This window comes from Eublepharis macularius, chromosome 2 (assembly GCF_028583425.1).
Source record: "Eublepharis macularius isolate TG4126 chromosome 2, MPM_Emac_v1.0, whole genome shotgun sequence".
Lineage (NCBI taxonomy): Eukaryota > Metazoa > Chordata > Lepidosauria > Squamata > Eublepharidae > Eublepharis > Eublepharis macularius.
In genome coordinates, this window is record NC_072791.1 from 106,336,239 (window position 1) to 106,350,812 (window position 14,574).

The following is a 14,574-nucleotide window of genomic DNA, read 5'->3' on the forward strand; positions in this document are numbered from 1 at the left end:
GTTTGCTCTCTCACCTTTGGCCTTGGGGGTGAAAACCTGGCTACGTTTGCAGGCACCTACATTATGGCCGTCACCCCCACATAGAAGGCATAAAGAATAACAGTTGGTCTTGGCCATTTTAGTGCTGCATTCCAAGCATTTTTGGAAAGGGGCTTTCTCTGTCATACTGATATGGTGGAAAAGAGTCCATTGAGAACACAGGTGGGCTTGCTTCCCACTTGAAAGATTTTCCTTAGAACTTTGAATGACACTCTCAAAAATGATCTTTTCCTCACAGCAGCAAAGAAGGAAGTGAGGGAAATGGGGGCACCACCTCCTCAGAGCGTGTGAGTGTTTAGGTGTGAAAAGTAGCTGTGTGAGTGCACTCCAAGAGGGAGAAGCGCCCCCTCTAGTCTCTTAAAGCTAAAGAATTCCTTTTCAGATAGCAGGCCTGCACATTTCTAGTCCCAGTGTGGGACTGCACAGAAGACTGAAGATGAACTGTTGCATGTTTAATTTTTCTCAACACCTTACTAGATGTGTGTGGGGAGATCCATGATTTTCTCATTGGACTTTTTTGTTTTGCTTGTTACCATACACATCCCTCTAAAACTCCTTTGAAGGTTGGAAAGGGCAGCTTAATCTTAACTACCACAGTGCAGACCAGGCCAGATCCGACAGATGAGGTGCCTTCACTGGAACCGAGGGGCTCAAAGCTGGGGATGTGTATGGGTAAGTTAGGTATAAATCCCACTTGTGGGGATAGTTAGCCGGCAGGGTACAGAGGACACCCATGATGAACGCTGGTACAAATGATATGCCTGATCAAGACCCAGATAAAGTTCCCAGTGGCGCTCTGTCTCCATTCTGGCTTCACTGGACACTGGAGACACCAAGCTTGACCTCCTAGGAGTTGCGGTTGGTAATACCATCTCCATCATCAAATTTGAAGCACGTATTGGAACTGGGGAACCAACACCGCTCTGAGACTTGCGCTGAGGCTTCTCTGAGTGTTTGGATTTGTCCTCGTGCTTATGAAGAGGTGGATCCATGGGAACTTCCTCAGGTCCAGTTGGTGCCGGAGATCTTTAAGGGCTATTTTCAAGTGGTACCACACTTGCTGCTGAGCAAACCAACGCGGAGGTGAGTGTGGCTGAGGCTGACCTTGGTGGGGGACGACCCTCAGATCCGACAGTACAGCAGCAGACATCGAATCCGAGGCTGATGTTGAGATTCGGATACAGGATCAGATACAGACTGAGGTGAGCACTCTCCCAGGGCAGATAACTTTGCTGCCGGGCTACTGGTGCTGGACATGGCCTTTTCCCAAAGCATGTCTTTTCAGCAAGAGGCCTGATCCCCTCTTGGTTTTGGAGTGAATAACTGGCAGTGCTTGCATCGATCTACTATGTGTCCTTCTCCCAAACACGTCAAGCACAATGAGCGGCCATCAGTTTTCGCCATTTTGGTACCACATTTTCCACACTTTTTGAATAAGGGCTTATCTGCCATTGCATTGCTGTGTAAGAAGTGGACTGTAGGGGGGGGGGAGGCACAAGTCCAAGAAATTGCGACTCACCGCCCCTACACTTCATAGAAACTTCTACGATGAAATAACACTAATTATTAACTAACCAAATACTCTAACTACAAATCAACTAGACAAACTTAACTATTTAACAAACACCAGAACGAAGCGAATTGTCTGTTCATGCGGCAACAAAAAACAAACTGGGAAAAGAAGAGGGCAACTTCTCCATACCATGTGACCATTTTGGTGGGAGAAAAACATCTTGAAGAAGTTTGCAGGGGAGGTCGCCTCCCACTCCCCCCCCCCCCCACAATAGCCTAAAAGCTTTAAAAATCCTGTTCCGGGTGGCTGGCCTGTGCAAATGCAGTCCCAATGTGGGGCTGGCCTGAAGACTGTAGATGAACACACTCATCCATGGAAAATTCTTATCTTAGATCTTCCGCAGTCATGCCCTCAGTGACCTAGTTGAGCCCTCAGTGCAGAAATATATACTGAACTCTGTTGATCAAAATAAATAAATACTTTTGAAGATAAAAGTTCCTCAATGAGATAAAGTCATGGACAAACATAAATACACTCCTTATCACAGAGCACCATGCATCCTTTTCAGTCCATCTCTGTTGACATCTGCAAATACAATCCCTTATCAAACCCATTAACATTTTAAAATCAATATATTGCATCAATCAGTCCAGAAACAAACCGGTAAGTTTCCCATTGGTATAGGCATAGCTAGCTGATGCTGGACGGGGCTTGTTTCTGGTATTTTGCAGCCATTCTTTGAACATCTTCTCTGATTTTTCTTTTTTCTCCTGTAATTCTGCTTCCAGCTGCCTTTCTTTTTCCTTTAAAGAGAAAAGCCAACCATATTAAAATCATTGAAAAGATCTCTCCTCTCCCAGCAGCTTTGTTAACCCATTCCAAGCTTCTATAACACATCACTCTGAGCACAAGACAGTCTGAGTTAGTCTCACCAATCTGAATGGGGCAGATTTAAGTATGTTTAACTTACCCCACCAAAACCAATGGGATTATATAATTAGTATGACTGGATCATTCCACTACCATTTTAAAAGCACTGCATACGTTTTGATGTTCACTATGGTACAGGCCCAATATTGAAGAATGCTCCTTCACCACTGCAACAGAATAAGGTATAACCCTCCCCAGTCTGTTTTTTTATCACTTTGGAACTCTGACTCTGTGGTCACACTATAGGGATCTGATATTGTATGGACCCCAACTTTCTCCCACAACTCACTCACTCTCTGTCCTTCTCCTCTGTCAACAGCTTCTGTCCACATCCCCACCAGCACAACTCCCCCATGTCCCCTTATGGCTTGCTTATTTCCCTTTGCTCACCCAGAGCCCTGCTCTGGCAACTCCTACTTGCTCTCTCCTCTTCCCTTTACCAACAACCTATTTTCCCTCCCTTTTCTCCTTCCTACCTTATTTTTCATTCCATTATCTATGCTCAAAGATCCAATATAGATAAATTTAAAGTTGCTTTCTCTCTTCCTCACATTCATTTTCACCAGAAATACTGTCCCCAAGACTATGCCTGTGTATAAAGAGACTTTAAATCCCATACTAGGGTTGGGAGATGCATGTGTACAGACTACAGCTGTGTATTCCTGCTCCCCATGGTAACAAAGAGTTTGCAAGTGGACTAATTCACCCATCCAACTACATTCTGTTTTTTATATAAGCTATCATTTCACAGGTACTGATGGAAACCCCAGAACAAAATACACAGTAACACCCAGCATAAATGTATTCTGTGTGTGTGTCTTTTAAATGCTTTGGAAGCAGTGTACAACGCACTTGAATGGGTTCTTATATTTCTGTATTTCGATGTCCACTTCAGAATAGAAAATATAATGTGAGAAATTATTCCACATGAAAAGCATTAAACACTGGAAGAGTTGCTAAAACAAACAAAATGATTAATTTTTCCCAGGCTACCTGACTGATGAGAACATAATTGAATTCTCAATGTATTACAGGGTGTATTAAGAATTTAAAACCTTTTTACTTTCTTCTGAGGTAAGCTGGGTTCTGGTTCAATGTTACTATAATGGAGAATAATTATCAATTTATCAATTAAACATTTAAAAAGGAAAATAATTAAGGAAACAAAAATTGTGTAATTGATCGGCAGTCTCAATTTTTACCAATACTCATTTAACAATGGATGTCACTATCAACCCAGACATTGTCCCATCTTTCAATATGGGCCATTTTTCTGGAACACTAGGATATAGATGTTTTCAATTAATACATAAATACATTTGGGAAGAGGATAAAATACCTTCTCTTCCTTTTTCTTCAGAACTTCTTCTGCTTTCTTTTTCTTTAGCCATTCTTCATATACCTCCTTTGCTTTTTCCTTTGACTGTGCTTTTTCAAGTTCCTTAGTTGCCTTTTCTGCCATCTCTTTACTGAGCTTATGCTCTCTTGCTCTCTTTTCCTATATAAAATAGATTAAAAACATTTTAGGCAAAACATCCTTATTTGAGAATGCAGAAAAATCACAGTCACTGTGTTAAACTATTAAGTAAAACCAGAAATGTCTTAAAAACATGCTATTGCTAGAAGCTACATTCAAGGCAACAACAGTAAAAACAGTAACAGAAGAATGCTCCTTCGATTTCCTTATACATCTCTATCTAGACACAGCAGGCTATCAAGCATTTTAGAAGTAATTGCAAGGATTGAACTATAAGAATTCACCAAGTAACTTAAGGATCAAGGGGGAGAGGGAACACAGGAGGAAGTTATCTGTGAACAGGTGCATAAACAGACTACTTAAAAATTAAAGAGAACTAAATTCTGGTACCAGTGGCATTGAAAATCAGCAGACAGATAGCACTACACTTTTCAGCAGTGTAAAAAATTTGTATCTTTTAGTGCTAAGGAAGAGAAAGCCATCATGAAAGGAAGAGAGTCCATCATGCCAGACTGGTAGCATGGTGAGACTATAGAGCAATCCTAGCTTTTATTATTCCTGTCCATTCAGGAATCCTGATGATATAAATTGTCATGTTATAGCCATTAAATCCACAGTAACTCATTCAGAGTTACCTTAGCACAAAACAAAGCTAAAGTGGCAGAGAGCAACAGTCCAGTAGCACCTATAAGACTAACAAAATTTGTGATAGGGTATGAGCTTTTATGAGTCACAGCTCCTTCAGATACGTTCTTCATCTGAAGAAGTAAGCTGTGATTCACAAAAGCTCATACCCTATGACAAATTTTGTTAGTCTTACAGGTGCTTCTGGACTCTTGCTCTTTTCCATTGCTTCAAACAGACTAATATGGCTATACAGCTTGATCTAAAGTGGTAGAGTTTGGCCAAAGTGACACCATACCTAGATAGAGGACTGCTAAAAATCCTAGGCCAAGTTTTCAGCATTATTCAACTTCAGTAATAACAAATTATTCTAATATGATCAATTAAAAAGGGGGAAATTGAAAATCCTGTTTTCATTTTAAACATTTTAAGTGTCAATACATTTCATGACCATACCTGTGATGAATACAGACAACCATTTAAAGAGGTAACTTACCAGGCATGCACACAATGATTTGGTAAGCCAGTCATATTTAATTTTCTTGTCAAATAATGAAGAAAAAAAATCCCATATTTCTGCACAACTTCAGAAATCCAGGGAAACAGAAACTGGGTAGAGAAGCTGGGCAGGAAATATTCTTCATACAACTTGGCAGGACAAATACAGGATTATGAAGCCATCACTTGTGCTGAAATAACTGCCTACATTTTTCCTGCCCCCAACAATACATTGCAGTGGAAACTACTATAACGTTTTAGAAACGTATGGAATCAAGGTGAAGTGGGATGCCACAAACATCTGACAAACAAGTAATAGCTTATTTTCAATACCTCATCTGTAATGACATTTTCCTTGAGACCCATTTAGTTAATGATGTTCAAATAGGATTTTTTACATTCTTGTACCTCCACCCCATGTTTGATGGTCTTAGAAGAGAAATCAAGCATTAGGGTGTAGTAGGTACACATTATGGCTCTATGCTGTAAACCCATTACCATGATAAGATCTATTTATTCAGCTTAGAAATAAAATAGAAAATTATCTTTCATGACTCATGAGCTCGTATGCATGAGACAGTATCGTAGGAAGGAAAGGGTATGAGAATTTAGAACACTGAGTAGCTGCCACACCTGCAGCTGTTGTAATCCTTGGACTTTGTAGTAAATGCACCTAGCAGCAACTACAAATAGCAAATGCCTAGTTGATCATCAATTAGCTTCCTTCTATTACTAATAATTCACTTTGTTAAATCAGCATTTGCCAATAAGTATTGACTGCTTCACGAAAGAGATCACCTAGAATGCTTGGCTTCACACTTTCTTGGAAAGGGGGCTTGTCCTTAAATCAGTCAAGGGAAACCTAGAACTCAGGCTGGAACACAAAAGCAGTGTGTCAAGCCCTAACAAAGCTCTTCCTATCTCTCATGCTCATTTCAGAAGGCTGGTACTAAAACACTGGATCAAAGTTTGCATATGACAGTTATGATTAATCACATATATAACAGTTAAATGTTGTATTTGTTCCAAAAATTATAAAGAGCAAAGAGAAAAAAAGGTTTGCGTTGCATAATTAAAGATAGGCTGTTGGAGTTATGAACAAATAATCTGTGATCACAGTAAATTTCTGACCTATATAGATAGGCTAGGAATCCACATGATTAGTGTTTTCAGTCTGCTTTTCAGAAAATGTACTTTGATCCTTTCTTTGGAAGAGATAAGATCAATTCTTTAAATCACATGCAAGTTTACATACCCTTTGCTAACATTACTGACATCAATACAACCCTGCCATATATTAATTGATTCTAAAAATAGCAGTTACTCTTAAGATGAAAGGTTAGTTCCTTTTGCCACACCCAAGCACATTACAAAGGATAATGCAAGCAAATACAGTCTGCAGGCACCCCAATTCTTGGTTTTAATCCAATCAAAAATTCAGATGGTCAACACCTGACAGCTTCTTTTCTGACAAATATTCATCTCTGCAAACAGTGCCTGTAAACTGTAGCAGTACACATAGTGTTCTGTGGTAGTAAGTTGCAGATACTACATTTATACATGAGTATAGAGAACAGGAGTGATACATGCAGCCTGGTGATCTTATTGGCACAGAAAACTGGTTTACTAGAAAATGGAGCAAGAACTGACAACTACATAACAATTAATCAGGGGCATCTACATTTTGTGTGTGTTTACAGAGATATAACATTTTTGGAAATGTTGAAGCCATGGGAAAAAAATGGGAGCGGGGGCTTGGGAAAATGGAAAGGGGGGGGATGAGATATATTTAATACTTACCTTCTTATCAAACCAACACAGAATAATTTATAGCATACTTAGTATATAAACAATTTACTATCTGGCGTATATCTGGAATTTAAAATGTCTTCATTTTTCTAAAAGAAAAATGTAAGTACTCCCAATAGTCGATAAAGAGCTGCAAACTGCTGCACCCTATGCTACCACAGCATGTCTTTATAAATTTTGCCATATGTGAGGTAGGAAAAAATAAAAGTTGAAATTAGAAAACAAATACTATAGAAAACTAAAGACTCTCAGAATCACAACAGTTAAGATTACTAAGATATTAAGCTGAAAACTAGAGATGGGCACGAATCGCATAACGAGCATCAAAAACCCACGAAAATGGTGATCGCGACCCGGAGGATTGTGATCGTCCACGGCCAACGATCCAGCAGTCGGGAGAGGCCTGGATCGTGTCGTTTGGGCTCAGTTCGGGAATCCAGACACTCAGGCGCCAGCAATCTATTCCCCTGGCAATGGAGCCAGAGGAATGCCTGAGCTCTGTCTGCCCTCCTTCTATCGACCTGGAAACCCAAATGGAAGCCCAGCTTTCCTTGATCAGCAGGGCTTCCTTCCAACCACGGAGCTGCAAAGCAGTTACAAGTTGGGAGAAGACACCCAGGGGAGGGAGGGGGAATGGGGGTGTTCTGTAGCCATGGGCACTCCAATCTCATCCCTGCAAACCCTGATAGGCAGCTCTGACGCCGCCAGTGAGCGGGCAGACCCCCCGCCTCCTCCTCTGCCAGGGCCGCCGGCTTCAGCTACCATTCCTGTATCACTGGGAACAGCGGCGCACCCCGCTGCATTTTCCACGATCCGGGTTTGGGGACAGGAGATGGTCGTTGCTGTTCGGGAATTCGAGATCGTGGTCTGTACTGAACCATGATCCACTGGTTCAATAATTTTTTTTGGTTCGTGCCCATGTCTACTGAAAACACTGAACTCTTTACTAATGTATTTTCATTAAAAAACAATTGTTTAATGATAAATTAATTATTCTGAAACTGTTTGGAATACATGTAACCAGAAATATTCTTGAAAATGTTGGATATATGCCTAGAGTATATAAAGGAATTACCATTCTATAATGCTGTAGATTCTTACATAAAAATTTTCATACAACTCAATTTGAGTAAAACCTTTTATTTCACTTATTCCAGAAAGGAGTACCCCCAGCCCCATATTCCTTCAAATTTCTCTTCTTTATGCTATACATTTGGAATCACTGAAGATAAAATATTTCACAGGTATTTTCAGTGCTCCCCAACATTTTCCAGTTTTTTAACGGAAAAGTCCTCAGGCTTTTCATGTTATACTTTTTAAAAGGTCCAGTAGCACCTTTAAGACTAACCAACTTTATTGTAGCATAAGTGAGAAAACAGGGTTAACATACCTGTAACTTGTGTTCATCGAATTCTTCTGTGCTGACACACATGGGGACTGCGCAGGCGCAGGCCAGCCGCCGGAGAATTTTCTAGAGCTTCCATGGCTCCGAAGGGGCCGTTTGTCGCGCGCCTCAGCGACCGTTTTCCCGCCCAAACGGTCACGTGATCCTCCAGCGACCAACGGCCCCTTCCCTCAGTTCTCCCTTGCCGCCGCTTGACCAACACACTTCAGCCATAACACCTTAAAAACACCAATTTCCGTTACAGCCAACACAGTATTGTGCATTGGAGTTCACAGCGGGGTAGGAGGGAGGGTTGTGTGTCAGCACAGAAGAATTCGATGAACACAAGTTACAGGTATGTTAACCCTGTTTTCATCTTCGTTCTTCTGTGCCTCCACACATGGGAGTGTACCAAGCTTCACACAATAAGGAAGGCGGGGGTGAAGTCCAACACAATTTTATTAAGCAAACAAGATCAACAATAAATAGATATGCATATATACATCTATGTAAAAATACTGTGTAAGGACACATAAATACTCAATATTTACATATATACACACCCCCAGGTACATATATACACACTTTCACTCAAGGGTACCCAACAGGTACGTCAAGAAAGTCATACCAAAACTCCCTCAGGAAAAGAGGGAGTGTAAGACAGCCTTGGCCACAGATACATCCTGCTCCGCATTGACATCAACGGCGTAATGCCTGACAAAGGTGTCTGCAGAGGACCATGTGGCTGCTTTACAAATGTTAACCAGGGGCACCCCCCTGAGGAGTGCCGAAGAGGATGCTTGGGACCGCGTGGAGTGGGCTCTGACATGAAGCGGGCAAGCCACCCCTGCCAGGGAATAGGCCTTGCTAATGGCCGTCACAATCCACCTAGACAGGGTCTGTGAGGAAGCCCTGTTACCCTTGTCCTTGGCCCCAAAACATACAAACAGGTGAGGACTGGAGCGGAATCCCTTCGTCCTATCCAGGTAATAGGCTAGGGCCCTCTTCAAGTCTAGGGTATGGAGGGCCTTTTCCCCCTTAGAGGAGGGTTGAGGAAAGAATGCAGGCAGTGAGATATCCTGCGAGAGGTGGAAGGCGGACACCACCTTGGGCAGGAACTCAAGGCAGGGACGCAGGACCACCTTGTTGGGATGAAACACAAGAAAGGGAGGGTCAGACCGCAGTGCAGACAGCTCACTGACCCTTCTGGCCGACGTGACGGCCACCAAGAATGCTACCTTGTAGGATAGCATATCCAAGGGGCATGTAGCCATAGGTTCAAATGGAGGCAACATGAGATGTGAGAGCACCAAGGACAGTGACCATCGAGGCACTGGCGCAGACACAGGTGGGTAAAGATTGTACATGCCCTTAAGGAACTGGCGGGATTGTGGGTGAGAAAACACCGTAGCACCCTCAATTCGGGTGTGAGCAGCTGATATCGCTGCCAGGTGGACCTTGAGGGAGGAAACCTTCAAGCCCATACCACGCAAGTGGCACAAATACTCGAATACAACCCCCAAGGGACTGCTGTCAGGCACCACCCCTCTGGCAAGTGCCCAGAGCTCAAACCTGCGCCACTTGGCCGCATAAGCGCGCCTAGTGGATGGCCGACGAGCATTCAGGAGGACCCTCTGTACCTCGTCAGTAAAGCCTATCGGGGAGGAACGATCCGCCAAGCCGTTAGGTGCAGCTGCTTGGGATCGTGGTGGACTAGGCTCCCGTTTAGGAGAAGGTCTTGCCGAGGAGGCAGACTCACATACGTCCGTTTGGACATCCGCAGGAGCTTCGGGAACCAAACCTGCCGTGGCCAGAAGGGGGCCACTAGGATGCAGTCCGTCCCGTCCTCCTCTATCTTGCACAGGACCCTGGGAATCAAGGGGAACGGAGGAAACATGTAGTGCAAGCCCTGCGTCCACGTAAACTGGAAGGCATCCCCAATAGAGAGGGGGTCGCTCCCTGCCCTGGAACAGAACGTGTGGGCCTTGGTGGTTGCCGCAGTGGCGAACACATCTATCACTGGATGACCCCACATCTGGAAGATCGGCCCAACGTACTCTACGTTCAGTTCCCACTCGTGTTCCAGTAAAGGGACCCTGCTGAGGGCATCTGCCCGGGCATTGTCTGACCCAGCCACGTGTATAGCACGGAGCGACACGCCGTTCTTGATAGCCCACTGCCAAGTGAGTGTGGCTTCCCGGCACAGGGCCATGGACACTGTGCCCCCCTGCTGATTCACGTAGTACATGGCAGTCGTGTTGTCCGTCTGCACCAAGACATGACGATTTCTCAGCAGTGCTGTAAGAGACACAAGTGCGAAACGAATGGCCCTTAGTTCAAGCACATTGATATGGAGGGTCTTTTCCCTGTCAGACCAGACATCTTGCACAGCCACATCACCACAGTAAGCACCCCATCCCATCAGAGAGGCATCAGTGGTAACCGTGATGTCATGGTGTTGATACCCAAAAGGGGTCCCTCTAAACAAGTTGTCATCAGACAGCCACCAGTCCAAGGAGGAGAGGATGACCCTCGGGATAGAGAATTTGAGGGACGGAGGGTGCAGTAGAGCATCGTACCTCCGCACAAACCAGTTCTGGAGAGGGCGCATACGCAGCCTAGCGAAAGGCACCACAGAGGTGGCCGCTGCCATATGCCCTAGTAAGCACTGGATAGCGCGCACAGACTGGAACCGGTTCCTTTTAAACATGGACACTAGACCCCTTAGGGACCGAGCCCTCTCCAAGGGGAGCAGGGCCTTACCCTCCACAGAGTCCAAAAGTGCACCAATGTAGGACACCTTGCAGTTGGGCACCAGTTTGGATTTCTCCAAGTTCACCAGGAGCCCCAGGCGTTGGCACGTGCTAAGTACCAAGCCAATGTCCTGCACCAGCCTAGACTCTGAGTCAGCCACGATGAGCCAGTCATCGAGGTACGGAAAGATAGTACAACCTTCTTCCCGTAGGAAGGAAACCACAGGGGCCACACATTTAGTGAACACTCGTGGGGCAGTGGACAGGCCAAAGGGGAGCACCTTATACCGGAAAACCCTTTGCCGGTAAACAAAGCTCAGGTATTTCCTGTGCTCCTTCCGTATGCCCACGTGAAAGTATGCGTCTTTTAAGTCAAGAACCGCAAACCAATCCCCCTGTTTCAGCAAGGCGATCACAGCCGCCAACGTTACCATTTTGAATTTGGTCACCTTGAGGAAGGCATTAAGGCCCCTCAGATCTAAGATGGGACGTAAGCCCCCATCCTTCTTAGGGACCAGGAAGAACCTAGAGAAGAAACCCTTTACAGAGTCGTCATAGGGCAATTCTTCCACAGCACCCTTGGCCAAGAGCGACACGATCTCCGCATCCAGCTCGGCCATAGTGTTATTGACAGCTGTCAGGGGTGAACTGCATCTAGGCAGCTCAACAAACTCCAGCCCGTACCCCAGTTCAACAATAGTTAAGACCCATGAGTCAGATGTTATTGACTCCCACTCAAAGAGGAGTGGACTAAGTCTGTCCGAAAAGTTCAGGGATACGGCTGGCGTGACCTGTCAGTACTGCCTCCCGGCGCCCTGCTGTTCTTTCTGCAGGGCCGGTTGCTGTGCCTGACGAGGTTTGAAGGGCCGACGCCTCCTCTGCTGTTGTGCGGGAGGGTAGGGCCGCTGCTGGTAGGCAGGATACTGATGATAGCCCGGCCGCTGCTGTTGGTATCTGCCCTGGTAGTGGTAAGGGCCGGACCGGGGAGCGTACCGTGACCTGGAGGAGGGCTTGTCCGCTGGAGCCAGACCCAAGGACCGCGCTGTCTGCCTGTCCTCTTTTTTCTTTTTCAGGGTCTCGTCGGTCGATTTGGAGAACAGCGAGTCCCCTTCAAAGGGCATGCTCTCCACCCTGGAACGCACCTCCTGGGACAGGGCCGTAGACCGCAACCAGGAGTGGCGCCTGAGGACCACCGCCGACGCCATCCCTCTAGCAGCAGTGTCAGCAGCGTGGCTCCCAGCGTTCATCTGCTGCTTAGACAGCCTCACAGCCTCCGTCTGTAGCAGGGACACCACAGCCTTCTGCTCAGGAGGGAGGTCCCGGGTATAGGATGCCAACTTCTCCCAGAGGTACAGCTGGTACCCTGCCATGATGGTCTGGTAGTTGGCAATCCTCAGACCCAGCGAAGCGACGATGTATTGGCGCCTGCCCATGGCATCAAGCTTCTTGCCCTCTTTATCGGCAGGCACCGAGGAGTGACCCGATCGTCGGGGGTTGAACTCCTCTGTGACCAAGGAGGAAGGTGGAGGGTGTTTCACCAACGCCGGCCAGGTGCCCTGCTTGATCTTGTAAAGCTGCTCGATGCGCTTGGACGTTGGAGGTTGATCACAGGGCACCTGCCACACCTTCTCCACAATCTCCTCAATACCCTCGAGTTGATACCCAAAAGGGGTCCCCATGGGGAAGCCTACGTACGCCGGATTATCTCCATAGATACGTTTGAGGAGCTTGTCCTTGGTCTGGGGAAGTGCCGAAGAGATGTCCATCTCGAGAGCCTTGGCCATCCTTGCCATCTGATCGGCGTAGATGCGGAGGTCCTCGAATGGCGAGTCCGCAGATGGCACTAGCTCCTCAGCCGGCGATGGTTCGGACCAGGACTCCGACTGGTAGCCGCCAAAGCTCTCGACATCCTCCTCATCGGAACCGAGCTGGGATTCCGGAACCTGGAGCGGAGGGGGAGCCCACGCCGACCTCGACGTCGAAGGCCTCGGTTCCGACACGGAGAAGCCCGCAGGTGCCCCCTCCCATTGGCAACGGTATGGCGAGGGGAGGTAGGAAGCTTGCCGATGCCGGGACGCAGTGGACCGGACTGATCGGACACTGTCCCCGGAACCATGCCGCTCACGACCGACCAGAGGTGGAGACGGACGGACAGGCGACGGACGGCTCCGACGAGGAGATGGGCTCGGTTCCAGCCTCGGCGACCGAAGGGCAAGCGATGGTCGGCTCCGACGGTGCGGGCTCGGCTCCGGCCCCGACGAGAATTCCGCGGGCACCGTCTCGAAGGCCATCGGATCCGGCACCTGCACGGAGATGTCCTCTGGCTCCGGGGAGCCCAGATGAGGGGAAGGCGTGTGAGGAAGCACGATGACCTCCTCCTGAGGAGCGGGACGCGGCGACCGATGGTGCTTGGTCTTTTTCTTCTTCTTCGGTGGTTCCGAAGAAGAACTCGGAACCGACGCGCTCCTCGCCTTCGAAGGGGACCTCGGCTTCGACCTCTTAGGCTTCGTCGGAACCGATCCGGCCGTCGGTTCCGACCGGGGACTCGGTACCAGGATCCTCGGTTCCGAAGCTGGTCTCGGATCCGACCTGGTAGATGAAGCGCTACGGGGCGGCCGCACCGGTCCCTGCGCTGGAGAGGCCGCTCTCGACGCCGAGGTACTCGGGGGACGCGGTTTCGACCCCGACCTCGCGGAGGCCACTGAGCCAGCTCTGGAATGCCGTTCGGCAGAGGGGCTTGGGCCGGCCTTGGAGGAGGGCAACGGAGCGCCTCCGGACATGACCTTCTGCCACAGGGAGGAATTCAATCGGGCCTTGCGCTCCTGCCGGGCCTTGCTGGTGAAGCCCTGGCAAATTTTACAGGCCGTCACATTATGGGTCTCTCCCAAACAGAACAGGCACAGTTCATGGCCATCGGTTTTGGCCATTTTCGTGTGGCATTGGAGGCAATGCTTGAAGAGAGCCTTTGAGGCCATCTTCAGGGGCACGCGAAAGGAAGGTCAAAAACAGTCCGAGTCAAATTACCGAGTCCACAACAATGTCCAAAACGAGATCCGAAGAATAGTCGAGGTCACGAAGTCCGAAGTCAAAAGCCAAGCAATCAGTCAGAATAAAGCACGAAGCACAAAAAAGCACAGAGCAACGAAGCTCACGTTCTCTCCAAGCGGCGGCAAGAAGAGAACTGAGGGAAGGGGCCGTTGGTCGCTGGAGGATCACGTGACCGTTTGGGCGGGAAAACGGTCGCTGAGGCGCGCGACAAACGGCCCCTTCGGAGCCATGGAAGCTCTAGAAAATTCTCCGGCGGCTGGCCTGCGCCTGCGCAGTCCCCATGTGTGGAGGCACAGAAGAACGAAGATGAACTGTGATTCTCGAAAGCTTATGATACAATAAAGTTGGTTAGTCTTAAAGGTGCTACTGGACTCTTTTTGATTTTGCTACTACAGACTAACACGGCTAACTCCTCTGCATTTTTAAAAGTATGTCTCTCATTCTAAAAGAGAAAATATTTCATAGGAGGGGCTTTTTTCAGAGCTCCAACAAATATTGC

The 14,574-nt window shown here is 47.1% G+C and overlaps 1 protein-coding gene across 4 annotated transcripts in view; it reads right to left on the reverse strand.

Moving 5' to 3' along the window:
• Positions 1–14,574, reverse strand: part of CCDC34 (coiled-coil domain containing 34) — a 42,142-nt gene that overhangs the window by 11,481 nt on the left and 16,087 nt on the right. For all 4 annotated transcript variants that reach the window (XM_054973004.1, XM_054973005.1, XM_054973003.1 and 1 more), the window contains exons 4-5: positions 3,822–3,980; positions 2,214–2,355 (exon numbers count right to left, since the gene is read on the reverse strand). In XM_054973004.1, coding sequence (XP_054828979.1) covers positions 2,214–2,355; positions 3,822–3,980 — 301 coding nt within the window. The remainder of the gene's footprint in view (positions 1–2,213; positions 2,356–3,821; positions 3,981–14,574) is intronic.